General features: G+C 37.8%; 3 protein-coding genes across 4 annotated transcripts; 2 read left to right on the forward strand and 1 right to left on the reverse strand.

Annotated features, from left to right (window-relative positions):
• The first annotated feature begins 117 nt into the window (after positions 1 to 117).
• mbm (mushroom body miniature) lies at positions 118 to 2373 on the forward strand. Its single transcript, XM_017606134.1, has 2 exons — positions 118 to 1564; positions 1619 to 2373. The coding sequence occupies exons 1-2, from the start codon at positions 440 to 442 to the stop codon at positions 2120 to 2122; spliced, it is 1629 nt and encodes a 542-aa protein (XP_017461623.1). The 5' UTR covers positions 118 to 439; the 3' UTR covers positions 2123 to 2373.
• A 3937-nt stretch (positions 2374 to 6310) lies between these two features.
• SmydA-3 (SET and MYND domain containing, arthropod-specific, member 3) lies at positions 6311 to 23783 on the reverse strand. 2 transcript variants are annotated; one of them, XM_017606167.1, is made up of 5 exons: positions 23605 to 23783; positions 14335 to 15046; positions 7644 to 7973; positions 7338 to 7564; positions 6311 to 7270 (listed from the first exon to the last, which is right to left on the reverse strand). In XM_017606167.1, exons 2-5 carry the CDS (start codon positions 14679 to 14681, stop codon positions 6675 to 6677), a joined length of 1500 nt encoding a protein of 499 aa, XP_017461656.1. In that variant the 5' UTR covers positions 14682 to 15046; positions 23605 to 23783; the 3' UTR covers positions 6311 to 6674. The 2 variants fall into 2 exon arrangements, with proteins under 2 accessions (XP_017461656.1, XP_017461650.1); XM_017606161.1 differs by lacking the exons at positions 14335 to 15046; positions 23605 to 23783 and adding an exon at positions 11567 to 11964.
• Positions 21506 to 26836, forward strand: porin (voltage dependent anion channel porin). Its single transcript, XM_017606188.1, has 4 exons — positions 21506 to 21672; positions 25728 to 26047; positions 26120 to 26347; positions 26415 to 26836. The coding sequence occupies exons 2-4, from the start codon at positions 25728 to 25730 to the stop codon at positions 26713 to 26715; spliced, it is 849 nt and encodes a 282-aa protein (XP_017461677.1). The 5' UTR covers positions 21506 to 21672; the 3' UTR covers positions 26716 to 26836.
• The last annotated feature ends 318 nt before the right edge of the window (positions 26837 to 27154 follow it).

Below are 27154 nucleotides of genomic sequence, written 5' to 3' on the forward strand. Positions count from 1 at the left end.
TTTTCATTAATTATGTAATTTTTGTTAAAACAATTCTTATTAAGATCGTTTTTTTTTGAATTAATTTTATGGGTTATACTTTACGTACGTTATATTATTATATTAAGTTTCATTGTAGAATTATTACGCACCATGTTCATGCAAAAACGTCCTCAAGCTCAATAACATTGTTGAAGATTATTATTACTACCTTTCAAAATCCATACCTGCAGAAGCATCACAGCGCTTTTCAAGAACTTAAAAAATTATCTTTCTGTGAGTTTCCAAAAATTTTATGATACAAAGCTGTAACGATTGTCGATAGTCCCGACTATCAATCGATAGTTGAAAAAAGTGCAGCCATCGATAGTTTGACAGCCCTAATTTCCTACATATAGTTTTTTGTTTTCGGTCTCAATTCTCGTTCTCATATTATAAAATTGCAATAAATTGAAGATAAATGAGTAGGAATCCGAACAATTATCATCGTACCGGTGGCCGTGGCGGTGGCGGTGGCGGTGGCGGTGGAGGCTTCAAACGTTTCGGTGGCACTGGTTCCTATGGTAATTACAATAAAAACTCAAGCCATAATGATGGACACGGTGGGAATCGTCGCTCTGGCAGCTGGTCTGGCGGGAATTTCAATCGTTCATATGACAACAGCGTGAACCACGGTAGCAATAACAACTTAGAAAGCAGCAATAATGCACCTCCATCAATTAGCCAAGAAAATGATCGGTTTCAAAAGTTCCGAGACCGACATACACAGGTATCTGGTGGTTACAATAGCCGGTCGAAAAATGAGTCGCAACAAGGTGGTCGTATGGGCAAGCGTGCCTGCAGAGACAGGCGCAGAAGCAAGCAACATAACGACAACAACGGCAACGAAAGAAAAAGTGGTGGGAATTGGTATGAGGATCAAGCTGGAAATTCATCCGTTCCAAGTGAACTAAATCAAAGTAAGTACCCGTCTGCAACGGCGTCACAAGTGCCTGCTGCTAACTTGACACAAGCGGCAGCGATTGCACCACCAGCCACAAGCTTGCCGGCTGTGCCACCACAAATTCAAGAAGAATTACCCAAAGAAATGGATTTAGTTGAAAAGAAACCGATAATAATAAATATAAAGCAAGAAAAAATTGGACAAAATAAAACTAATCAAATCGCTAAGCCACCGGCCTCTTCGGATTCGTCTGACAGTGAGGATGTACCGCCTAACAAACCGCTCGAGCCCAAGCAAGAAACACCGGCAAAACCAACAGAGAAAATTGCAAGACCACCGTCTTCTTCCAGTTCCTCTTCATCCAGCTCCTCTTCATCCAGCTCCTCTTCGGAAGAAGATGATGACAAAATTAAAGAGCTTTTAAAGAACACTAAAGCCTTATCGATGCCAACTGTGGAAAAACCAACAAAAGTAGCGAAGAAGCAAACGAGGAAAAGGCGGCCTTCTGAAGAAGACTTAATTTGTCTGGGAAAGCTGGAGAAAAAGTTTGTCATTGAAGATGATGCTTCAGAAGAGGCCGATGAAGCAGTGGATGACAAGAGCTCTACGACTACGAATCAATGCTTGATATGCGACGAACATGTAAGATTTGATTTTTTTTGTCAATTTATGCCTAATTTAACATTCTTATTACAGGGACATACTGCTTTTGAATGTCAGATGATTTGCAAAAACTGTTCAGCGCCTTACCACAACATGAAGAGTTGTCCGAAGCCAGTAAACCTATCAATTATGATGCAATCTTTTATGGAATTCTGCATGGGACAAATGAGTCAGTTCAATCCGGAACAAAAGTTCGTATTGCCAATGAATACTAATGTATATAAAAACTATTCAGCGAAAGAAAATATAAAAATGGCAAATGAAGAAGGGAAAAAAGAATCAGATGGGCAAACCTCTGAATCGGAATCAGAGAGTGACTCAAGCGAGGAAGTAGCTGCACCAAAAGCGAAAAAGAAGCGTACAAAAACACCTGTTTTAGTAGACTCTACCGAATTCCGCAATTCGTTTGTCCCACCATTTTCATCTTTCCCTGCTTTCGGGGCAGCGGCAGCAGCTTATAACCCGTTACTGTTAGGCCAACTCATGCAAAGCGGAGGCTTTGGAACACCCAAAAAACTCAATTTTTATAGCAAGTAATAGATTTGGTGGATTGGCATCACCTCTCTCGACAATTTCCAAACTGCAGGCTCCGAGCAACGTGCACCACCTAGAAATCATACTCATCATATGTATATTTCAAAAAAAGTAAAGGTTTGCATAGAATAATGTTCGTAAATGCATTACTGCAATAAATAGTCTCTTTCGTTTATAAACTATAATTGCTGGAAACGTCCATCATGTGTAAACACGGTTAAATGCCGAATTAAAGAGTGAAATAATTAAAGTAATTAAAGAGTTTAATTCTTTGCAGTTATACTACAGGTTATTATAATACATAACTACAATTTGAAAAAAGTGTAATTATTTAACTTCTAGTTTTGATTTTTAAAGTTATTAAATTTACTCCAAGTTTTATTCGAACAATAGAGAATTATTTGTTCTAGCATGAAAGCTTAAAATACTACAAAAATATTTTATAAACTTTATACCTTCATACCTAATTGCTTTTAAAATGTATAGAACCGCTATTCCTACCAGGCATGAACACATGAATATCTTTATTTACGTGTTTAATTTACATATAAATTATTGACCAAGTTTTAAGCAAATATTATTTTACTACTATATATTTAATTTGTTTAGTATGCAACAGATTTTCGGCTGTCAGTGGAAGCCATCGAAAAAACCTTTCATTAAATTACACTGGCCAGCAAAATGGAAAATGTAATGCTGAATTTCCACTTGGCATTAAATGGCAAACATTTTATTGAAAAAGTTGGGCATTAAAAAATAATCGTGTCATTACGTTCAAAAAGTAGTCATTAAGTTGATTTCCACATGGAATTTTTTAAATGGCGCAACTTTTTTGTCATTTCCATGGCTAGTGGAAATTCGGCATTATGAGTAATGTAAGAGTATGGCCATGTAAGATATGGTCCATAATAGGGAATTTACATGAGGCGATTTTTCAGGCGATTTTTAGTTGAAAGCAACAATCGCCTGGTGTAAACGGCCTTTCAGCTAATCGCTTTCAATGAAGTTGGTCGTCTGCCTACTTTCGTTCAACTTTTGGTTCAACTAATCGCTTGTGAAAGTTGAATCGTGTAAATTCCCTATAAGTAACATTATTTCCTGCCCCTATTTCATAAAAAAAAAATTATTGCACATGCTCATTTGACCATTCAAAAGTGGTTTATTTATCCATCAAATTTTATTATTATTTTTTGTTTGCTAAAGTTTAATGTTTTTATAAATATTAAAATATTTTGGGAAAATGGCTTGATCTGGATCAGATCAGATCCACAATCTACGACCCAAAAATAAGTTTTCATTCCTCCAGTTTTTTTTGTCAGTATATACTAGGCGACAATTGAAAGCGTACATCTTGTTCTAATATAATATTCAAAATTATTATCATGAACAATTTTTTGCATTAATTATTTATTCAAGTATAGTTCATTTTAGACTACAAACAACCATATAGATCAAAGCTTCACACTTTATATAAAGTTCACAAAAATTCAAAAAATATTCATCAAAATTTTCAGCTTTTATTCAGAATTTCTAGACAATTTTTGAAATTATCCCATTCAATTCTAATCTAATGAATCCCGTTAATTTTTGAGAATATTTTTTTTTTTTTGAGACGGATTTTTGCATTTTTTCCTTCTAAGCATAAATTTCGTATGAAATAAAATGCGGGATGCCGTTAGCGACAAAAATTCAACGCCATTTTTTGTAAATTGCACTTATCATTATAAAAACCGCAAAATCTGTCTCCAAAAAAAATTCTAGAAACTTGCACTTCATTTGACTAAAATGGAATGAGCTACAAAACTGCACACTCGAAAATTTTCTGGAAATTCTGAATAAAAAGATTTTTTATGAACTTTATATAAAGTGTGAAAGATTCACACTATATTATATGGTTTATATTATAAAATGAACTATATTGTTTATGAAAATATCGCGGCGCGCGTGTAATTTTCAAGCTCGCTCAAAAGAGGTAATAATATCACCAATTAATTTATTCACTTATATGTTATAATGTATCCCAGGTAGTACGTTTGTTGTTTTACGAAAAGGATCACCACACTTTTTCACTCTTCACTAACTAAAAACCCGGGTAAAATTTTCACATGCACAGTGCACAGAGGATTTTCAAGGTAAGAGCCCTCCTTAACCTATTAAAACAAGATGTACAATAGCGTGGGCCGAAAATCCGCTTTTTTTTAGAATTTTGATTGGTAATAGCAAAAATATGCTTCATTTTGCTCTAAAAAAAATCTGTGACGCACTTGGACGAGCCTAAGATATTGACCAAAACTTCTCATCTTTCACACAGATTATTTTTAGAGCATAATGAACAATATTTTTGCTATTACCAATCAAAATTCTAAAAAGACGAATTTTCGGCCCACTGTGTAGTGTACACTTTCATTGGTCGCCTAGTTTATGTGCGAGATATTTTAGCCGACAGTTCACACAGCATCCTTCGGCTGATATGGCCACACGCCGAATGATCAGAAGGCTGCACAAACTGCCAAAATCTTTGCGCCTATTACTTTCACCAGCGGTGAAGTTTCGATGGCTTTCGGGAAGGTAAACGTCCCAAAGGAAAAGTTCTGTCTCGTTAACTTGGGATGATTGTATTCCTAAAACGGCATTCAAAGGTCGGGAGTTGGCGTATGTTGAGACCGACTCCCTATGAATGCCGTTTATGGCCTACGGTACGATGTCGAGGGTTTGTATAGATGCCTCGGGTGAGGACTCAGCAGCAAGCAGATGTCTATTCGGGTGGCCACGCCTGGGACACCTTACAAAGAACTGCCTGTTCAGCATAGTGATGTGCCCTCTGACACGGGGCATTTGGGCCTCGTCATGCGGGTGGTCTTCTGGCGGCATCAGAGGCATCCCAGGCAGTCCAGAGCGCCGTGTTTTGGAAGGTCTGTAGCTTCGTCCACTGCGTGCTGCCTTGAATGTTTCCAACAATGTTTCTTTGTCTTTGCCCCAGGTACTGCCGGCTAGCGATTTGAAGACTTTGTTGTGGCTCTGTACTCTATTGGCTATTGCGCTTATGTGCGCCGATAAAGACAGCAGGCTGTCGAAGGTAACTACGAGTATTTTCGTGTAGTTCACAGTGGTCAGCAGTCGTCAGTTCTCTTTCGAGATCGAGCTTCGTGCCCTCGCCAAGGCACGTCAGGAAGCATCTCTACGAACTGATCGACGAAATCCAGAGGTTCATGTAACAACCTCTGGATCCGTCAGCTTATCGACAGGCCCTGAGCGACATTCACAGAGAATCGGTCTCAAGTTATGTAGACTCCCGCCCTGAGAATACTGTTCTAGGCACACAACCACCTGACGTTGGCGGGGCAGTACTTTGTCTGCGTCAGGAGACCCACACCACAATAGCGCAACTTCGCTCTGGCTATTGTTGCAGGCTAAACTCGTACCTGAGTAGAATTAATGAAGATGTGCCCAGCCAATTCCCGGCATGTGGGTAGTCGCCACATGACTCTCGGCACCTCTTCACATGCCCCGAGAACCCCACCCAGCTAACGCCCCTGTCCTTATGGACAGACCCTGTCGTAGTCGCGCACTTCCTGGGCCTCCCCTTAGTTGAAACGGACGACAACGTTGACGGATGAACCAACCCGAGCGGGGTTTAGGAGCCGCTACAACAACAACATGGCACATTGAATGGGGCTATCGACCTGTCAGAACACTGCACTCCGAACTGCAATGGAATGCCTTCTGATTTCGCCTGAACACCATCTACTACATACCGCTGCCGTAGACAACACCCAAACATACACTTGTGCCCCTATGAACGAGCGGGCGAGAGCGAACCTGACATCGTCTAGCCAGAAGACCCAATCTTGTACAGTGAGGTCATGAAAGAGGGACTATGACCAACTTTACTAATACTCTATTGCAGAGAAAGAACTTCAGTTGCCTCGATATACCGGCGTAACTCTGATGTACTTAAGGTCTGGATACTGTGGCATGTTAAGCTGCTAATTATCCAGACTGTGCCCCAACATACCCAATATAAGTCCTGTTTGTGCAGACCCTCCACATGACACCAACTTGCTCTTCACTTGCCCTTTTCAGCCCACTGTGCTAATACTCGTTTTCCTTTGGTCTGACCTCGTTGAAACAGGATGTTTTCTGGGTCTACCGTTAGTTCATCTTAATGACGATTTATGGGCATGGCTTTTTGTACAATGGTAAACCTAACTAAACGCTATTCACTTTTTTCTCGGCTATTTGATTTTATGCGCCATGACGATCTTCCAGCAAACCACTTGAATGCCACTGATTCCCGGTATATAGTATTCGTTTACTTTCTAAATAACCTTTTTCCGGGTATCAAAGATATTTTTTTTTTTTTTTTTAATTTTGAAAAGACTAATGTATGTACATACATCCGATTCGTAATTAACATTCGCAGATTTATATCATCGTAACTACATAATTTAATAATTTAATTATTTAGTAATAGACAAAAAATAAATAAAATGTAAACGATTTTTTTGAATACTTATAGAAATATGTATTTAACCTAAGAGTGCCATAATTGTAATCATTCATCCCCAGTTAAACCCTCCACACTCTGCGTAAGCTGTTCCATTGCCTGCTGGGCCACTTTGCATAAATTGCCCTCTTGCGTCTCCGGATCCTCGTACTGCAATATGTCGACACATTCTTTGAGTAATGCGATGACGTCCAGCAATTTCTGCTTCAACGCCTCTGCTGACAAGACGCCGGCTATGAAACCGCTTTTGGCCAGCAATACCAGTGGCACATGCAACTCGTACAGCATCATAGCTCGTGTGCGACTCAAACCCGGTTCGAAGACTTCCAAAACACGCAATACCAGCCGGCAGAGCCCTTCCTTGTGCTCGAGCATGACATCGGGCAGCTCTGCCAATTCATATTCGGCGACGCGACCATACATTTCAATGAGACTCTGTCGAAGACCAATTTGTACGAAATGTTGAGGATGCAAAACGACACGATATTTCCGCATCAGTTTTTCCGTTTCTTGTAGTTTTTGTGGGCTAGGTTCCATTGCTTGGATGGTAGCGACTTCCGACTGTATAACCGATAGCGCCTTCTGTATGGCATTATTGGAGGTTTTGAAGGTGCAAAGTGTGCATTTCCAGTCGCAAGTGGAATCTGTATTAGAATTTGTGCGAAATGCGAAACAATGAATTACAACAAATAAGCTTTTGATCAAACCTACCCAACGGATCTGTCGGTAGTAGCCAACCATCTTCGCATTTACTGCACTTGAATGTGCTGAAGTTTGTGCCTAATTCTGTAGGATCTTTGCAACGTTTGCATTCGCATGTGAAGAATTTGCCGGTCTTCAGGTGCTCCTGCCGCTGGGCGGTGCCATTTAAAGTGTATGTGTAGGAGTGCTGCAGCTGTTGACCCTCGCCCAGATCACACATGGCGCGCAAGCGAATCCTGTGAGTTTAAAGAAAAGAGACAATTAAAACATCTATATTTTTTTAACCCTGTACCTAGATGGTGCTTGTAAACTTACTTGTACCCCTCACTGGGATGTATGGTGCGAAATGTATTTGGTACACAATTATGCGCCAATATGCCGGTAATCGGATAGAGGCAACGCAGCGTATGTCCTTGTGGCGTACGTGCCTCGAACGCGTTCACCTCCAGGATGCCCACCACTTGCATAATAAGATCTTCGGAGAAACGGTCAGCCAGGCGGCATGGTCCACGTAGATATTGTGCAATATTTATAAAATCGGCATTCCATATATCACTCAATTGACGACGCTCTTCATTGTGGTATTCCATAGGTGCGATTTCACGTTCCCAACGCTCGGGATCAGATTCCTTGGCAAGAAGGACCCTGCAAGAAGATAGAGGTGGTCAATGGTAGGTAAGTCAGTCTCAACAATAATTTCTAGATTCCAAAATTAAAGAGAATTTATATCTAAACAAACGGAGTAAAATTTTATACCAACTGACCTTTCTACCTATGTCATTTTGATGGAAAAAATCGTTACGGAATCGGGAACAGAGAGCATTATCAGGGTTAAAAAATCACGGTCCAGAACCAAACTCAAATAACTCGATTTGAACCTATTTGACCAAACAATGACTGGATGTCGCTAGCTTAGAGTGAACATTTGCTAAGTCCACTTTTTATGAAAACTCTTATTTTGATAAAGGAGGCTACAAAAATTAAAAATCCATCGTTTCGAAAAGGGTAACAGTCCTTGTTTTATGTTTTCTCATTCAATGAAAGGAAAATTTGCTAAGCCCAAAAAAAGGTCCGAAAATTCGATAAGGCCAAAATAGTACGAAATCTTTTAATAAAGATCGAATCTCTCTGATTCGTATGGATTTTTGCTTTGCTTTAAACAGGCAAAATGTTGTACTCAAAATTTTGTGAAATACTTGCAGAAAATGGCTATAAGAAGTTTTTTCCTCTCCTGTACAATTTTTATATTGGGACTTGGCAACTTTTCACTCTAAGCTAGCGATATGTTAGCCTTTCTTTGTCTACCTGTTTCGGTGTTTTTGTTAATTTTATTGGATCTCAGGGATGTTTACAATTAAATGCTCGCAAATATTTCCTGCATATTCTGATTTTTTTTTTTTTAACTAACATCAATCTACTCTCGGATTAAAAATATTTCCGATCAATATCCGATCATTACTTTGAGATATAAATTTTTCAACATAACGTGTCCAAAACGATTACAAAAAATTCAAACAAATTCAGAAGAAAAGACTGAAAAATCAAAAAAAGGTCGAATATGTATGGAAATTTTACCTCGAAAATTATAGAAAAATATTAAGAAACATGAAAACAAAAAAAAATGTTAATTTCGATCGTTTAGATTGTTCACAATAGTTTATTTTTCACCTCTGAGATGTTTTTTTTCTTTACAAAGCCAAATCTATTTAATTTATCTTTAAACTATCAACAGCTCCACGATTTGTTCTCAGAGTTCGTGCCAACTAAGTATTGCATAGCTCATAATACGAATTTCAAATTCTCGATCTTCGCTAACCAGCGAAATTCGAAAATCGAATGCAACTCATAATAAGGGACATAATATAAATATTTTTTTAAAAACCTAAATGCTGCTTGAATGTTTTCGAGAAAGTAAACAGTTAACCAAACAGTGGCGCATAGCCCCGATATTACTTTAGCTTTGACACATTCTGATAAAAAAATCTAAACTTCTCTGAAATTCAGGGTAGCCAAAAATTAACGCAAGACATTTTTATTTAATTTTTTCTTAAACGCGTCACCTAAGTAGTTTCCTTTTTCAGGTCCAATATTTGTTAAAAGCTTAGCCACATAAAATTTCCCTTTATCGCATTGCCAAGGTACCGTTTTGTGATATATGAGTATGGCAAAATGTCACGATAAATCAACAGATTTAAAATTTTACTGAAACGTGAATGAAGCGTCCATAAATTCTTACATTCATATATACATACAGTGTCGGGAAAATAAATAGAGACACGACATTTTAACAAATTTTGGTTATTTTTCTTTTGTTTATATAACTTTTATTATTTTATTATGAAAGTATAGCTCACTGTACTTATAAAAAAAAAAAACCATATAAATCCTTATTTCAAACTTTGTACAACAATTAGGAAAATTGCAAACCTTTTAGTAAGAATTTTTAGAAAAAGCTCTAGGTATGTAGTTTAGTATAATAAAGGCCAATTTTTTGGAAACTTTTTCTTTAATAATGACAATGCAAAACAAAGCTACTTCAAGCTTTACTTCGTTACACTAAAATGTAATGGGCTATAAGACTGCCCATTTTTTTAATTCTAAAAAAATCCAAATATTGATGAACATTTGTTGAAATAGGTCGAAAATCTTGTACAAAGTTTGAAATTTTGCTTAGCATGGTTGTTGTTAGATAGTCAGTTATGCTTTCATAAAAACTAAACATTGAAAGAAAAATGGCCAACATCTGTTAAAATATCGCGTCCCTAATTGTTTGCCCACCACCGTACATCCATATATTTGAAAGCACTAGTGACGCACATTAGATAATTCATCAAATAGAATTCTACTTTTGCTAAAAGCTCGAGCAATTATTGCTTGCTTTCTGTCAAATACAAATAGACAAAGGCATACATTACGCACATTTGCTGCAAGAGTGGCATAACAAAAAAAAAAAAAATCGAAAACTCGAGAAAAGCAGCTTTATAGTTTTGAATTTATATATGTATATGTACTTGCAGAGTAAAAATGAATACTATTGTGTTCTAGTGAGTTACTGGTAATCGGTACAGCTATGAGATTTGTACATAACATAGAAGCGCAGCTAACGATCATTTCTATATGCATACTTAACTTAAATTTATTTACGGACCGTAACAGTTACAACTTTTATTAAAAAAAAATAAATAAAAGTTCTCAATAACTGTTGTCTATGCCATATAACATAAAAATCAAAAATATTTTTTTTTTTTTTTCATAAAAATTTTAAATAAAAATTTATTTTCAAATCTGAGTCCCGGTGAAAAAAGAAATCGATTGGTATGTATCACTTAATTATAGAACATTTCCTTCTTAGTGAATTCCTCCATGACAGTTTTCGTCAATAACTGTTATGTTCGGTCACCGATTTATTTATTTATTAAGACACTCTTGCACCAAATGTGCGATTTGTATTTTTTTTTTGTCAAATAGTAAACCATTTTTGCATTTCAAAAAATCTGCCATATTTTTGTTTACCAAAATGTTGTTTAAGCGATATGACAAAAAATAAGTAAAGGTACTAAATTCTTCTGCTCAACCTTTCAGTAGAAACGTCTTAACTCCAAGCTTCATTAAGTGCTTTTTATATTAATGTTTCGGTTTTTCCTTCGTGCGCGAATACTTTTGAGTTAGGTTAGAATGGTCAAAGATATTTCCACTCTCTCTCTCTCTCTCTCTGCTTTCGAGGCCAGGTATTTAGCTATATTGTCTACGTCGCGAAATCAGTAGCCGATCGGCAGCCTCCATAATGGCAGTTATCTGGAAAACAATGCAATTATCTGGAAGGCTAAATTTATCATTGAAGATTTCTCTGCAAAAGATCCTTTAACCGAGCCTTCCTTCAAGCTTCTCAAGACAACGTCGATTTTTCTGTGGTTTCTGGAAGGTAGTTGGTGATTATGTCGTGTCAAAATCAATATTGTGGCAAGCGCAAACGATCTTATCCAGGTGCTATTAGGATATTACAAATGTTTGTTTTTGTACTTTCACATCTGGAAGAGCTTGCAATCTAACAAATGTCTACCAAAAGTTTAAGCTCAAACCTAAAGTCGAACTTTAGATGAATCAACTGAGCAGGGTTTGAAGGAATTGTTGGTTAGAAAAATTCAAAATTTTTTTGTTTCAAATTAGGTCTGAATATAAATAAAAAGTCAGTTTTAGCTATCAGAACCACTCTATGAAACATATCTACCAAACACTACCTCAACGGCGTTACACAATCCAACTGTGGACACCCGTTTGCATCACTTTGCAAAGGGAAAAATTTCACACGCGCCTCACAAAACACCGCACATTCCCAACGGCAATGGAACACCGCTCCAGCCTCCGAGCAGTTTACACACAAAGGCCACTTGCATGCTACGCAACGTTGATGCTCCGCCGCACTACTATCACATTTTACTGGCGCGTAGCACTCCAGACACACTGTCGGTCCATTACATTTCGGGCCATGTACAAAAGGTAGCTCTTCCACTAGCAAATCGTTTGCTTTTGCCGCACTCTCCACCACCAAGTAACGTCCTAAAACTGAATTACTCTGCACGGCTGTACGATTAGAACTGCGAAATGTCTTTGCTGTGTCCATTTCACAGACTGAAATTAATTTTTGTGCCCAAAAGATGCGGCAGCAAAACCATCGCAAGCCGCTTTGTGGTGTGGATTTTCTGCAGCAATGTAGAAGACGGCAAGGGAAATATGTACATACATATTTGCATGGGTGTGCATAAATGATTATGATGAATATGAAGAGTCTTATACTAAAAGGCCTAGTATGAACACTAGTCGAAGGTTTGAAGATTTGCAAGAATTTGCAATATATAACATACATACATATGTTGCATATGTATGTGCGTTGGTGGGTGTGTTGACATAGCTTTTGGTATATTTTGCTGGTAGGCGGATGATTTTGGCTGCCTTTTTGACATAGTGACAAATGAGTTCGTTTTGCTTCACTTAACCGCAATAATAGGTTTGTGCAATTCTTTTTGCAAGTAAACATTTGCATACATTTTTGTTGAGGCTGATCATGAATGTGTTCATACATACATATCTGTGCATACATATGTATATGTGCTTATTTATGTTAATTCGGTGAAAAATTAAAAAAAAATAGTTATAAAATTTCACTGTGTTGTTGATTTGGCAAAAATGTTGTACAACGTTGCGTATGAGTAACATTTTAATTTGCAGAGAACTTTAAAAAATTAAAAAAAAAAACCTGCGAAAACTCCAACATGGAGTCACGCATGGAATATTATCGAGCTTTTAAAGAACTCTTTAACATACCAACATACATATTTATGTATGTACAAGTATATCGCACACCCTGTTAAAAAGAGGCGCAACTCAAAAATCAGATTATAAAATATGTACATACAACTGTTGGTGTATCTTATATATTCTACGCAATTTATACTACAGATATATCTAACAGTAGTTTTCTAGTTAGAGAATATAATCATGAAGAATAAAATATGTGCATTAGGGTGGTCCAAAATAAGTTATGTCGGAATTTTGATGATCTCATCCCCTAGCACTGTTCTATATCGAAAAAAATACACTCCTATTTTTAACTGACATCAAAAAAAGGAGGAGGTTATCAATTCATCGGAATTTTTCTTTTTTTTTTTATGTATGTTACCGCATAACTTCGGACCACTTTAACCGATTTCTATAATTATTTTCTCAAAAGTGGTCTCACACTAATTTGGTTTAGATCCGATCATAGGATCATGAAGAAATTAACGGAACTTCAAAATTTTTATATGAGAATTGAAGTCGGTTTTGTTTTTTGCTAAACAATTACTTGTTTTTGTTTAATCAAAAAATGTTTAGAAGTCGCTCAAAGTTTTCCATGCATTTTGTATGGGGAAAAGAACAACTTTTCTTAGCAATGGTATGGAATTTTTGAAAATCAATATTTTTCAATCGGGAAAACTCTGGTTCACTTTAAGTGACTTCCAGTAACAATAAACAATTGTTTATTGAACCGTTTTTTAATACTAAAGTTTTTTTATTTATCCCCCCATTGCTTTTTATGCCATAAACCGTTGTACCGTTGTACACCGCGAAACAATCACATTTGTGGGCCATAAAACTGCATACTCAAACAAACTCTGAAAAATCTGATTTAGAAGTTGAAAATTTAGATGCACTTTGCAAATTAGCAAAAAGGAATACAACTGTTACCTTAAAAGCTGGTATTTGGCGGCAGCTTTTGTAAAACAGGCGTTTCACTTGCAAATTTTTTTAACACCACTTTATATGTATGTGTGTGTATGTACATTCTACATGCGTATCTAATATATTCAGCATGGTTTTAAAAACAAAAATACCATCGATCTAAATAAAAAAGCAAAGGGGTTTTGAAAGCTTTAAAAATATGTCATTTTGGAATTTTATTTCTCTTAAAAATTTTTCGATGCCAGCGATTCTACTACGTATACGTGATTTTTTTTCGTAAAAAAAATTGTTTCAGATAAAAATTAATGAATTTCTTTAGTTGAAATATGTAAACAAACAGCAAATATTCCAACTACTACGCTTTGGTGTTTTACCACCTAAAAAAAAACTTGCAAAGAACTAAAAAAAATAAAAAAATATACAATTTATTTTGTGCGGAGGTTGCAGGGTTTGTTTGTAATGATATTCCGGCAAGGAGAACACCTAGTTTAAAAGGAAAAAGGGCCATTCACCTTCTCAAATGCAGTTGCAATGAAGTGATACTCACATTATTAAAAAAAATGCCGGTATAAACACAAGTGTCACCTGCTTCCGGTACGCCGCCTGTTTGCTTTTTGTTTTTGTTTTTTTTTTTTTGTTTACATGCGAGCAAATGTTTTTCTTTGCCAAGATGTAATGTAAACAAAAAAAAAAAGTTGATCGCTCACAACCACAAAAAACAAAAAAAAATAAACACAAAAAAAGCGGCGGAAAAAGGGAACCGAATAAATGAATTTTTTTCACTAACCTCAAAGGTGTTATGCAATCCAGTTGTGTGCAAACTCCATCCTCGCTTACATTTCCGGCAAAATGGACTTTTGCTTTGGCAAATATCTCACACTCACCGACATGATCGGGCGAATCAAAGCACGCACTGCACAATGGCCAATCACACGTTTCGCAGCGATCCAGTGAATCGCCATCTTCACCGAAAATCAAATCGCGATAACAACCGAGACAAACAATACCGCTATTCTGTTTGGGACCCAGCGCGAAGGGTGTTTCTTCCACAACTATGTCGCCCTTCTTTAGCGGCTCCGTGGTCACCAGGCTGCGGCCCAGCAGTGGATCAACTTCAATACTTGATTTTAGCATTTTACTTACAAATTTTTCAGCTGCACCGCGCGGCGCAGAACTGTATTTGGCTGATAATTCGTGTAGTTCAATAATTTTTGGGCTGTATTCGTCTTATTTAGTTGCGTGTAAATAAATAGAGCGCAAATTTAATGCACTGCTTATTTTTGATTTATGCTTTTGCTTAAATTGATTTCACAGTTTTTGATACTTTGAATACTCTTTGGGAATTTCACGGTGAAGATTTTAATTGAACGGAATTGATTGCAATAGCTGATTGACGTGTTTCTGCGATTGCGAACGTTTTTCAATTATCTCTTTAACTCATCCGAAATGTGCTCCGATGCTGCTTATATACATATGTGTGAGCCTACATTGCAGATGTACTATGTATCAAAAGGAATTTATTTTTAGTTGTTTTTTTTTTGTACACATATACCTGATGATGTGCACCCTAAAGTGAGTTCTGATCGCAGAAGTTACGGAAAAGGTATGGGAAAGGGCTTTTATTGGTTATTGCGAAAATTTTTAGTTATTAATTTTTGATTGGTAAAAGATGAAGAAATTTCTAATAATTCAGAAGTTAATTACGAATTTCCAACCCGTTAATATACACATAGTACTTATAAGGCTATAAATTACGGTAAATCAAATTGTAGCGCGCCAATAGACCGTTGTGGATTTCAATTTTTCAATTTATTTTATTTTTGTTGTTTGCGCCTTTGTGTTTTGCTGCATTTGTAAGTGTTTTACTCGAAATCTCTAGCACATTTTCCGAGTTAAGTAAAAGTGCGCTAAAGAAGGCATAACAAATAAACAAAAAACCGAGAAAATTTTGTACGTAAATACAATGCCTACATATGTATGTACATATGTTTGTTTGTTTATATGAATATGCATATATGTATATACGTGTGTATGTGCATATACATAATGCGCAATTATTGTTGTGCAAAAGGCAAACTATGTTAAACAAAATTGCAAAGAAAGAAATTTAAAAACATTTCTAGTAAATTTTAAATACAGAATAAATATTTTTATTTATTTACAACATAAATAAATAACTTCCCAAATTTTGTATAGTAAATAAGTTATATGTACATAAAAACATATCGCCATCTTAATTCACAAAGGCCCCAACCAACACTTTTTTCGAAATTCAGTTTTTCAAATATTTTGGTAGGAGGTATTCAAATACACCTTCAATAAAAATTTAAAAAATCGGAGTTGCATGCCACTTTTTAAATACCCCTACGTAATACTCTTTCTATATTTTTTTTTTGCTTCTCTTGTAAAATAAAAAAAAAAATGTTGGTTTGGGCCTTTGTGAACTAAGGCAATCTTTATATTCCGAATACTGTTGTTTGTATTCATCGCATATCGTAAATTCTTGTATCGCACCAGTAGTATCGCATCTGTTTGTGGCCACCTTTAAAGTAAAGATATGTAGGCATGTACATTAGGGTGGTCCTTAAATAATCAAATTAACGACTTTTTTCAGTCTCACCCCCTCAATCGGTAATAACACGGTCACAGATATCACATAAAAATTTTGGTCCCGATTGGAGTCGGTTAAGGCCAGAGCCTCTATAGACCCAAAAAATGAAAAAATTTTGGGTACTAGATGAAAAAATTATAGTTTAAAAATTTAAAACCTCCCTATTATAATTGCCATTCGTACTGTCATCAGTATGTAATTTGGTAATAGAAATCGCTGCATCTTTTAGGCGCATCAATATTACATAGTTACATCCCGAGCTAATAAGAGGAAGGTAAAAAAAGTAATAATTTGAGTCTCCATAGAGGAATCTGATCTTTGCCCCCTGTGCGACACGCCTTAATCGGGACCAAAATTTATATATGATATCTCCGGCGGCCGCTGTGGCGTGGTGGTAAGCAGTGCGCGCTTCCGCTCCGCAGGGCCTGGTTCAAGCCCTGGTCAAAGTAACATCGCAAAAAAATTAAAAAAAAAATGTGTTTTCTTAACAGCAGTCGCTCCTTGGTAGGCAATGGCAAACCTCCAGGTGTACTTCTGCCATGAAAAACAGCTTCTCATAAAAATACAATCGCCGTTCGGAGACGGCGCAAAACTGGAGGTCCCTCAGCTTTGTGTGACAACATCAAGGCGCACGCCACAAATCGGAGGAGAAGCTCGGCCTAACACTAACATATATGTAAGCGCCAATCTATTATTATTGTTATTATTATCTCCGACTGTAGTAGTATCGACTTAGGGGTTGGGAAATCTGATGTAAAAATTTGCTTCCTACATTTAAGGACCACCCTTATGTACATATGTATGTATTTTGTAGGTAAACTTTCCTTATAATGACTCGGGTTTTACCCGACCAAAGGCTGTTGTTTCGGCGACCTAACCCCATTTAGATCGGCGATACCCTTCAATTATTTCACGTCCATGAGCACTACCTTGCAGCCGGATTGCTTCGAATCGTTCTTCTCCGGGAGGGCGTTGAGCATAGATTGAGAGATAGCAGTCTTCATGCACAGCAACTCAACTCTGTAGAAGTGCGTCGTCTACAAGTTGCTCCGTAAAGACCGCGAGCGAGATGGTGAAGGATTAGCGTTCATCCTACACCGCACAGTGCAGTATCGTCTAATCGTAGAAGACATCAACCCGAGGGACGCTACCCTAGAATGTCAGGGCATAGCTGTCCGGTCAGGCGATGTCGAGCTCGAAATATCCGGCTGCTATCCGGCAGGATATCACCCTGAAATAGGTGCGCTACTAAGAGGTGAAAACCGAATGGTAGTAGGTGGATTCAAGCCTGACAAATGATCGCAAAGGAAACCTATTGGCTGAGTAGATAGACGATTCGACATTCTGCACTATGAACAACGACGCCCACACCAGGATTGTAGGCGGCTGCAGCGGCTCGCCAGACCAAAAAATTGCTAGCGCTGGTCTGATAAATAGCACATCATGGTGACACCCTCAAACGTACACGCTGTCAAACGCCAGTACCGCAGGGTAGTCACTGCCACAGTGGCGCGCTTCATACGAACGGGACGCATCGCGAAAGTCCGCTCAAATTTCCCAGCTGAAACAGATCTCTTATCACTCCTGATGTGTTGGAATCAGGGAGAGTGGTCCCACTGCTGAAAACGGGAAAACCCGCCAAAAAGCCCGATAACGCTCCTTTCCCCGATCGCGAAGATACTCAAGGCCCTTCTACTCCCGTACTTCAGCTACCACCTGACGCCAGCGAAGCATCGGCATGGCTTGCATAAAGTGCACAGAACAACAACGGCTTTTAACGCCATAAACACCCAAATAAAGGCCGGTCCACATAGAACTTTCGCATTGGCTTTGGCGTTGGCGTTGGTTTGACAGAACGCACGTTAAAAGAATGCTTGCTACAATGAACGCTTGGCAGCGAATGCTTGGGCGACTAAATTAGCATACTAACGACAGATAAATTAATATTTAATATCAATAATTGCATTAAAAACGATATTTCTGGCCTGCACTTGATTAAAAAGGGAAAATATTTCACACAATTTTATTTATTTGCAACAGCTGACGAGCAACGCACGCGAAAAGATGAGAGTTGGCCATCTTTTTGCTTTGTGTTGGCGTGAGCGTTGCCGAATTTTGGCTATGTGGACGGCTGCACTTGAATTCATGTATTCATAGTCAGCTGTTGAAGCGACGCCAACGCCAACGCAACGCCAAAGTTTTATGTGGACGGGCCTTAACTCGTGGCACCGCAAACGCCTCAACAAAGTACAGAGCCGCAACAAGGTCCTCAAGTCGCAAGCTATAGGCTTGCCATAACGCAGGATGATATCCTGTCCGGACAGCGACAGGATGCGTTCTGATGTCGCCTGAGCACCACCTACACAGTGGGACCCAGCAGTTTCTGGTGGGATGCCACAGATGTCAACACCCCAACAGACCTTTGCTAGAGGAGGGGCCTGCGCCCAGGCACTTCATGGGGCAACTATTCGTATACAAAGACGCGGTCCAGATATATACAGACCAACCCGACGACGTACCGACGAGCGATCAACGACAGTCATAGGGCGTCGGTCACGGCCTACCACGACTCGCGGTCTATGAATGCCGTCATCGGAGCCCAATCACCACCTGTAGTAGTGACGGAGCTTCAACTGCCAAGAGAGACACGCGTTACCCTGGCTCAGTTACGGTCTGGATAGTGTCCGCCTCAACAGCTACCTGTCCAGACTCGACCCCAATATCCCCAATGAGTACCCGGCGTGTGCAGACTCTCTGCACGACACCAACCACCTCTTCACATGCCAGCTCAATCCAACCCCTCTCCCTTTGGTCCGACTCTATTGAAACAGCCCGTTTCCTGGGACTACCGTTAGTTGAGCTTGACGACAATTATTGAAGGAAAAATCGAAATAGGCGGGGCTTAGTAGTGCCGCTACAACAACAACAACATGGGGCGAATCGATGACGGCTATTGCCTCATAAAGAAATCTGCAAGGGATTCCAGAAATCGTCACACTTAATTCCTATAGCTAAAAATCTCTAAATGCTTAAGGCTTGTGCCTAAATATATACAACGCGTTCAGGGAAAACATAAGACATCCATAATGCTCACTGGTTTATATTGAACCCCTTTCGCGCTGCATATTTTTAGGCTTCGTTGTTATTCAGCTACGGATTTTTAGCGATAGAAATATAACATAGCGATTTCTAGAATCTCATTGCTGAAACGACTTATATTCAAGGAAGTTCATAAAGCGGATTTAAACTGTGAGAGATATCAGCGATCTTTCCCGAGTTTTTTTTAATATCCAGCAAAGGCGCAAACTTATATGGGTGACAACGGGGATCGCTTATTTGCATAAACAGCCTTTATTTTCATTAACTCATGGATTATCCTCTTTCAAATGCGCATAAGCAGCCGAACAAATACGCGACATTTTTGGGAATTAACTTGGATCAGGGGAATCTTCGATGACAACACTGGTCAAAAAGGCCAGCTGTACAAGAAAGCAAGTTTGGTGTTCGTGGTAGCCGAGTGGAGAGTTGCGTGCTACAAGTCTGTAGGTGCCAGGTTTCATCACCAGCGGTTGGAGCGATTGCCAATTTTTTTTGTTTGCATTTAATTATTTTTTTTATTTTGTTTAATTTATATACTTAATTTTATTTTCATTTATTTTATTTTTTAGTGTTTAATTTTCTTTAAAAATGTTATATAAAAAATAAGTAAATGAAAATTCTGGTGGCCGTGGGACTCGAACCCACGACCTTGCGGCTCGTCAATCTGCTTTACTGCCGTCTGTTAAGGCAGAATTTGAATCCGCATTAACGCTGCCGTCTGTCTATGCTCTTGCTATATCTACGCTCAGCACAATGGCCAAGACGAATTTATACAAGGTGGTGTTGTTGGCGAATTTAGACTACAACAACAACAACCACATGTATTTTGTATTACGGGTGTTATGTCAAATATCAATTCGCCCCAAAATTTACACGTATTTTGTTTTTGCTTTGATTGGTGTGCCAAGGCGAATTTATACAAGGGGGTGTTACTGGCGAATTTAGATTACAACAACAATAACCACATGTATTTGGATTGTGGGTGTTATGTCAAATCTCAATTCGCCCCATAGTTTACATGTATTAGGTTCATTCCTTATCTTTTTGGACTAAAATCTGAAAAGTGTCAAAATGCCAGAGCGTAAGCAAAATGCGCTCACTAAAAGAGAGTAACAGGAAAAGTAAAGGAACGCAAAAAACCAAATTTTTAGTCCAAAGAATGGCAACAACAAAACTAACGTCAAATAAGAACAGAAATGTATGTACAAAACACATTCACACAAGCACAAGCACAATAAACACTTGCTATATCAATTATTTTTTGCCTCCTTCCAATTTCAATTCATTTCTTTTACTTTTTAGATTATTCTCACTTTTTGCGTATTCTTTAATTTCCGTTAATTTAAATTCAGTTGAGTTTGACACTTTTCAGGATTTTGCCAGAAAAAATTCTTCTGACTAAATCTGACTACTTCGGACTGATGAGAGTCGCTCTCACTGACTGTTGCTCTCTCATTTTTGCTGTCATTTTCGAGTTAAGGAACGCTTTTTGGACTAAATCTGACTACTTCGGACTTTTTCTGACTATTTCTGGGAGATAAGGAACGCGCATATTTTGTGTTTGCTTTTGATGGGTGTGCTGTCAAATCAGTAAATGCAAAAACAAAATACATGTAAGGCGAAGAAATCAGCCGATTTTACAACACCACCTTGTATAAATTCGCCTTGCACCACCTTGTATAGATTCCCAAGGCATAATAAGAATTCGCCTTGTTTACAACAAACACATGTTCTTGACATTAAGAAGTACCGTGGCGAAAAGCTAAATTCGCCAGTAACACCACCTTGTATAAATTCGCCTTGACCCGAGCGTTTTCTTGTGGTAAAATCATGAAAACTGTGAAGCGATCGGCTGTTTGACGTTTTTCCAGGAAAAATGCTTTTTTGTTCCCATACTTTTTGGTTGTTACTCACTTTGTCTCTCACTTAAGAGAGAAATTTTGCTGTTTCACATTTTTACAGGATTTTACACGAAAAGTATTGAATCAGCAGTGGAATTCTAACAATCACTACGTTGAATTTTTGCCCTTAAAATTCTCTAAATAAAAAGCAGTGGTACCTAAAAGTATACAACAGGGAAGAGTAACACATGCAATGTTTAAGCAGCCAAATCTTGCAGTATGAGGGGAATGTAACTAGATGCTGCGTGTGGTTAGGGGCGCATGCTATCCTTTTGGAGATTTTTGGCAATCAATATTGGCTGCAGGCCTATTAAATACGCCTTGAAAATGGCCAACCGCTGAGGTTAGCAACACTATTTTGCAAGACTTGGCCGCACTGGCAGCTGCGGATGAATTTTTCTTGCATTTACTACTAGTCACTACAAGTTCATCTTGCTGATTCTGCTCACAAAATTTTTGGTGTTCGTCGTGGTCATTCTTCTCCTGGTTCTAGCTCGCAAAACTTTTAATAAAAGTAAGTAAAAAATTGCCTAAACGAGTGTTAAATTGAAAATAATTAATGCTTGGAATGCATAAAAAGTGAAATATTCGACGGCATTTACACAAGAACGTGAGCTGGGTAAAACCAATTTGAGACGGAAAAGTGATTTCATAACCTATAAAAGGGTGCGTGTGTCTGTCTCACGGTGGCTTATGTGCATTTTAAGGGGACAGCAGGCAGATAAACTGGGCACCCAGCGTACTATTTTCGCTACTCTCTGTTTTTTTTTCGATTATTGAGGAGAAAAGTCATCTAGAAAGGTTTAGCTCATTGTTATTGCTATGAGTGGTGTACGTGTGGTTAATTTATTACAACCGCCTCCCCCTCCCGGCATTCTACTTCGCTATTAATCCCTTATTTAGGCTTTATGAAATGTTGGAGTATAGATTTCGTCACTGACTTATAAACAAAGGCTTTTACTATATTGCAATAAACAGTTGCAGATTGTATGCTAAAGTAATTGACCGGCAAACTGAATATACCGCATTGAGAGCGCCAAATAGGAGAGGGCTTCATTTGCTATATTTCGCTGTTACGTAACGAACTATGAAAATATTCGCAATGATGTCTAATTTGTAACAATTTTTCCGTCGCGTTCCCAAATTGCTGTTAAATGGGTGGGTGTTATCATCGGAGCGATTAAATAGGTAAGAAATTTCCGGAAAATATGACTCGCTATCTTTCAAATTTCCGATCACTGATTGTCATGTGAGAGTACATTACCTTTAATTCAGCAAATATCCAAATGTGTGTAGATACTCTCGGTTTCGCACTGTCATACATTATTAAATACATATATATGCACATAAACTTGTATGTACAATCATACTTACATATATGGAGGAGCAAACCTTGCTGCTGATATCTTGAACAAGTTCTGATATGGCAATTTGCAGCTTTCAGCTAAGTATTTTAAGATAATGGAGCACACCTTATATCTTTATATGTATGTATATGTCCTAGGCTTATGCAAAATATATTTTGTCTAAACATTTATTGGACATTTAAAGCAGAAATTAATGCGAACTGATTAGGTAGTATAATTATAAATACACCTTAGAGCTGAAAAATTGAGATTTTATACGTATTTTAAAGCTCACTCAAAACCTCTGACGTCATTCAAATCAATACCAAGGTGTCAATGGTGTCACTTAAAAAATGGGTACATAACGGATTAATATTGAGCTAGTTACAAATAATAAATAATACAAATCAAGCATTCGCTACAAAATTAATAGAGCGGTTTGTTCCCTTAGAACATAATTTGATTAATTCATTGTTTTACGCCTTCTTTGTTGCATATTTCCTTTCAAGTGTTCTTTGTTGCCACAAACAACCCTCATTTTGGAATTACCTTTTTCTGTGGAAGAAAGGCATTACATAAAGATGTACATAATAATATGCCACTGCTGTGGTTTAGCGAACGCTACTATGCCTTCAAAAGTCCAACATCACTGCTAGTGTAGCAAACCCCATTGTTGGCGTTGCAGTATATTTTTATTCCCATTTATAAAATACCATTTCTACACATCTCATCACCAAGATCGTGAGTGTCCGTGTACTCTTCGTCCACTGATATGATTCCTCAATCGAATTCGAAGGTGCCACCGCGAGTTCTAGCTCATTTTTACTTCCAGCCATCTTGGTTAAACAAAAACAGGGTCAGGGATAAGCGGGGCATTGACTCAGCTGGACAAGAGGCAAGTCTACAGTGCAATTAACGAGTCTACAAATGCTTGGTAATAGTTGTACGTGCTTGCAGATAGGTACATATTTACAAATCTTTATATCTACATATGTATGCATGTGCACATAAGTGTGATGCCCCCAATAACAGCCCGTTTCCATGCAACATAAAAATGTGTTACATCATCATAGGAAAAAACTAAATATTTGTAATTTTACCGTTGTGATTGCTAATATATGTATGTACTGCTAAGTTTGAATGTATGTTTTGTGCCTTGTGTTGGCTTTATTAGCTGCGGCATTTCTTAGTCAGTTCAACTCAACAACAACATTTTCATATTTTTACGCTCTGTAAAATTTCGTTGCCTCTAATTTAACACATTTGCATACATACTATGTAGTATATGAAAGTATGTACACACATGTGTAGGACATAGACACATTTATATGGACACCCGGAATAATATATATTTTAATATTCTCTTGTGAGGCTTTCGTGAAGCATATGCTGGCAGGTGACTTGTCTGCTGACGTTGTTCGAAGGTTGCCTGATTTCTTCCCCAACTGTATTTTTAAGTTTTGTTGTAGAACACGTGACGGCGATGGTGATTTCATTAATGCCGTAAAAATTTGAACAAGTCACAAAATGCAACTGCCGGACCACGTTTAAATTTTGCTGTAGGATTAGGAGTCTTGAGCTGCGAATCAAATATTTTTTAAAGCCATTGAATTTTACTGTGATTTTAAGTTACTATTAATTAAGCTCGGGTAATTCGTTGAATAAGATATAATAATCAGTAAGGTTATTTCTAGGGGTAGATACAATTTGAACATTACTTTATATATTCTATGTACATATGTACCTATGTAAATAAGTATGTAAGTAATTCCTCTTATTTACATACATATGTATGTACATACACTATATAGCCCCAGGGGGGGTATTTATGGTATACTCTCAGTAAAAGCTAATTGAAACATGCGCGATCAATGGTTGATCGCATAAAGTATCTCGATTAGCTCTCAATCAAAGTTTCGCGCCGTACATTTAACAAACGTATATATTCGCCTATATATCTATCGATTCAGCGTTCTCCATTCTCACTCTCTCTTGGATTCCCACATTGGTTTCGCTTGGAGTTCGCACGCAGATGCGGCAACATTAAAACATCAGTGATCAATCTTTACACATATAAGTTTGCCGGCTACTTTGTAACGTCATTCGTGTTTTGTAAAATACAAATACATTTATATAAAATGTGTTTGGACGGCAGCGTTCAACGACCTTTGTGGTTTACTTTATATGGTCTTCAACGTTCATCACTGTGTGTGGTTGCAGTGGAGTTCATGCTGTTTACTTCGTGGTAAGGGAACGTACCCATACTACGTGTCCCGTTCAGTGGGGGAGGGTGATCTTAAAAATACTACGCTTGGTCACAATGAGGGGCGGGGGACTTAGGTTTTTATATCGTAGTCAATATCCTCTAAGGAAATCTAGCGTTTTTTTTTTGGCTCCATTCAAATATGGCGCGCAGTGTTTGGCGCTTTTTAAACCCACATGACTTTTGTTTCTATAAATTAAGTTTTAGTTACGATATATCTTGACATAAGTTTTATCTTGATAATATTTTTTCCACTTGTAATTATAGGTATGCATGCACTCTTGCCGTCACGAGCAAGATGGATTTAAATGGGGTTTGCTAAAATATAGGCCATATTTTAATACAAAATTAACAAAAAAATTTTAGCATATAAAACTGCGAAAATTAACAAAAAAAGAGGCGTACGCTCAATTTTGTGAGTAACAGTACATATAAGCCAAATATTTTTGTTTACGTTGTGTTAGAAAGAAATGAATTACTACGTGAAAGTTGTAGAGGGAGGGGAGTCTGGAAATATACTATATATATACAGGCCACCGAGGGGGAGGGGGGTTAAAAATTAAGCTATATATATAAGCTATATATATAATTTATTTACGTTCCTGCAGATATGCGCTATGGCATGTTAATGTGTATGTATGTTTGGTATACATATACACATTGTACATGTGCATCATTTTCAATCTGCAAACATATTTCTTGTAATGCTTATATGAATTTGCCACTTAGTTAAAATAATTGCCAACTGGACCCTTTGCGAAACCTTCCTGAAATATTTACTTTTTACGAGTGCTTTTCTGTCTGTCTTTCCATCAGAAATATCAAAATTTTAGTACTGATTTTTACATCATAACACAAAATTAAATAAAAATCGAATGTATAAGTATCTATATTTTAGATCTGCAGATTTTTATAATAACACGCGTGTATCTTAAATTTTATACATACCTGCATTATTAGATGGCTCCTCCATCATACCCAGATCTTGGCAAACAAGCCCGCGACGTCTTCAGCAAAGGCTACCACTTTGGTCTCTGGAAGTTGGATTGTAAAACCAAGACACCATCTGGCATTGAATTCAACACAGCCGGTCACTCCAACCAGGAGTCTGGAAAAGTCTTCGGTTCTTTGGAGACAAAATACAAAGTTAAGGACTATGGCTTGAGTTTAACCGAAAGATGGAACACAGACAACACTTTGTTCACCGAAGTGTCGGTCCAAGACAAGTTGCTGGAAGGATTGAAGCTTGCATTCGAAGCTACATTCGCTCCTCAATCTGGGTGAGTAAAATCATTGCATGTAAAAATGTGACATCTTTACTAACGAAAACAACTTTCTTATATATTTTGAAGCAACAAAACTGGCAAGTTCAAGGCTGCCTACGGTCACGAAAATGTTAAAGTCGATTCGGACGTGAATGTTGATCTGAATGGTCCACTGATTAACGCTTCAGCTGTTTTGGGTTATGAAGGCTGGTTGGCTGGTTACCAGACTGCATTCGATACCCAAAATAACTCTTTGAAAACCAACAACTTTGCCTTGGGCTATGCAGCCAAGGACTTCGTGCTCCACACAGCTGTGTAAGTTACTACAACCTTTGCCTTTTTAATTAAGTTGTTGTTTCAATTGTTTCTACTTTGTTTACAGCAATGATGGCCAACAATTTACGGGCTCCATTTTCCAAAAGTGCACTCCCAAACTCGATGTTGGCGTCCAATTATCATGGACATCTGGTGGTAACAACACCACATTCGCACTTGGAGGCAAGTACCTCATCGACGATGACATCAATGTCCGCGCGAAGGTGAACAATGCCAGCCAAGTTGGTTTGGGCTACCAACAGCGGGTACGCGACGGCATCACAGTCAGTCTATCCGCCTTGATCGATGGCAAGAACTTCAATGCTGGTGGTCACAAGATTGGTGTTGCCTTGGAGTTGGAAGCTTAAAATAATTATGTTATGAGAACATCAAGTATAGTAATAAAATCAGAACATCGTACTATTAAAAACGGTAATTAAATTATAACAGAAACCTAACAACAAGAAATAAAGGAGACCAAAATCATTTTATGTGTAGCGAATACAAGGTAACTCGGAAGTGTTGTTCCAACAACGAAAAGTGTGTTAAATGGATGATAAATCGGGTTGGCTTTCCAAAACGGAACCAGTCGAGATTTCGGCGAAAGTTTAAGGAATTTCGTCATGAAACTTGGTGAGGAAGTTGGGGAGGCCTTTATCTGAATTGATCACTATTACAATCTAGTTACTAATAGTATTTAAGCAATTTGTTAAATTATCTCCACTTCTACCACCAAATTTTTATAGAAAACTCCACTTATAACGTATATTTTGTGTGATATATTTGCAGTGCGCACTTGCGTATATA

The sequence above is a fragment of the Rhagoletis zephyria genome, unplaced genomic scaffold, assembly GCF_001687245.7.
Source record: "Rhagoletis zephyria isolate East Lansing unplaced genomic scaffold, Rhagoletis_zephyria_1.1 Rzeph_scaffold_00159, whole genome shotgun sequence".
Lineage (NCBI taxonomy): Eukaryota > Metazoa > Arthropoda > Insecta > Diptera > Tephritidae > Rhagoletis > Rhagoletis zephyria.

What these genes read in the sequence shown, in the direction of transcription:
- SmydA-3 (XM_017606161.1), bottom strand. Translation starts at nt 11,949, where the DNA reads ATGGACACAGCAAAGACATTTCGCAGTTCTAATCGTACAGCCGTGCAG. An exon ending in GATTGTGTAACGCCGTTGAG is followed by an intron (nt 7,974 to 11,566) that starts GTAGTGTTTGGT and finishes ATCTTCTTGCAG; the next exon opens with GGTCCTTCTTGCCAAGGAAT. An exon ending in ACTACCGACAGATCCGTTGG is followed by an intron (nt 7,271 to 7,337) that starts GTAGGTTTGATC and finishes ATTCTAATACAG; the next exon opens with ATTCCACTTGCGACTGGAAA.
- porin (XM_017606188.1), top strand. Translation starts at nt 25,728, where the DNA reads ATGGCTCCTCCATCATACCCAGATCTTGGCAAACAAGCCCGCGACGTC. An exon ending in ACATTCGCTCCTCAATCTGG is followed by an intron (nt 26,048 to 26,119) that starts GTGAGTAAAATC and finishes TATATTTTGAAG; the next exon opens with CAACAAAACTGGCAAGTTCA. An exon ending in TTCGTGCTCCACACAGCTGT is followed by an intron (nt 26,348 to 26,414) that starts GTAAGTTACTAC and finishes CTTTGTTTACAG; the next exon opens with CAATGATGGCCAACAATTTA.
- mbm (XM_017606134.1), top strand. Translation starts at nt 440, where the DNA reads ATGAGTAGGAATCCGAACAATTATCATCGTACCGGTGGCCGTGGCGGT. An exon ending in GCTTGATATGCGACGAACAT is followed by an intron (nt 1,565 to 1,618) that starts GTAAGATTTGAT and finishes TTCTTATTACAG; the next exon opens with GGACATACTGCTTTTGAATG.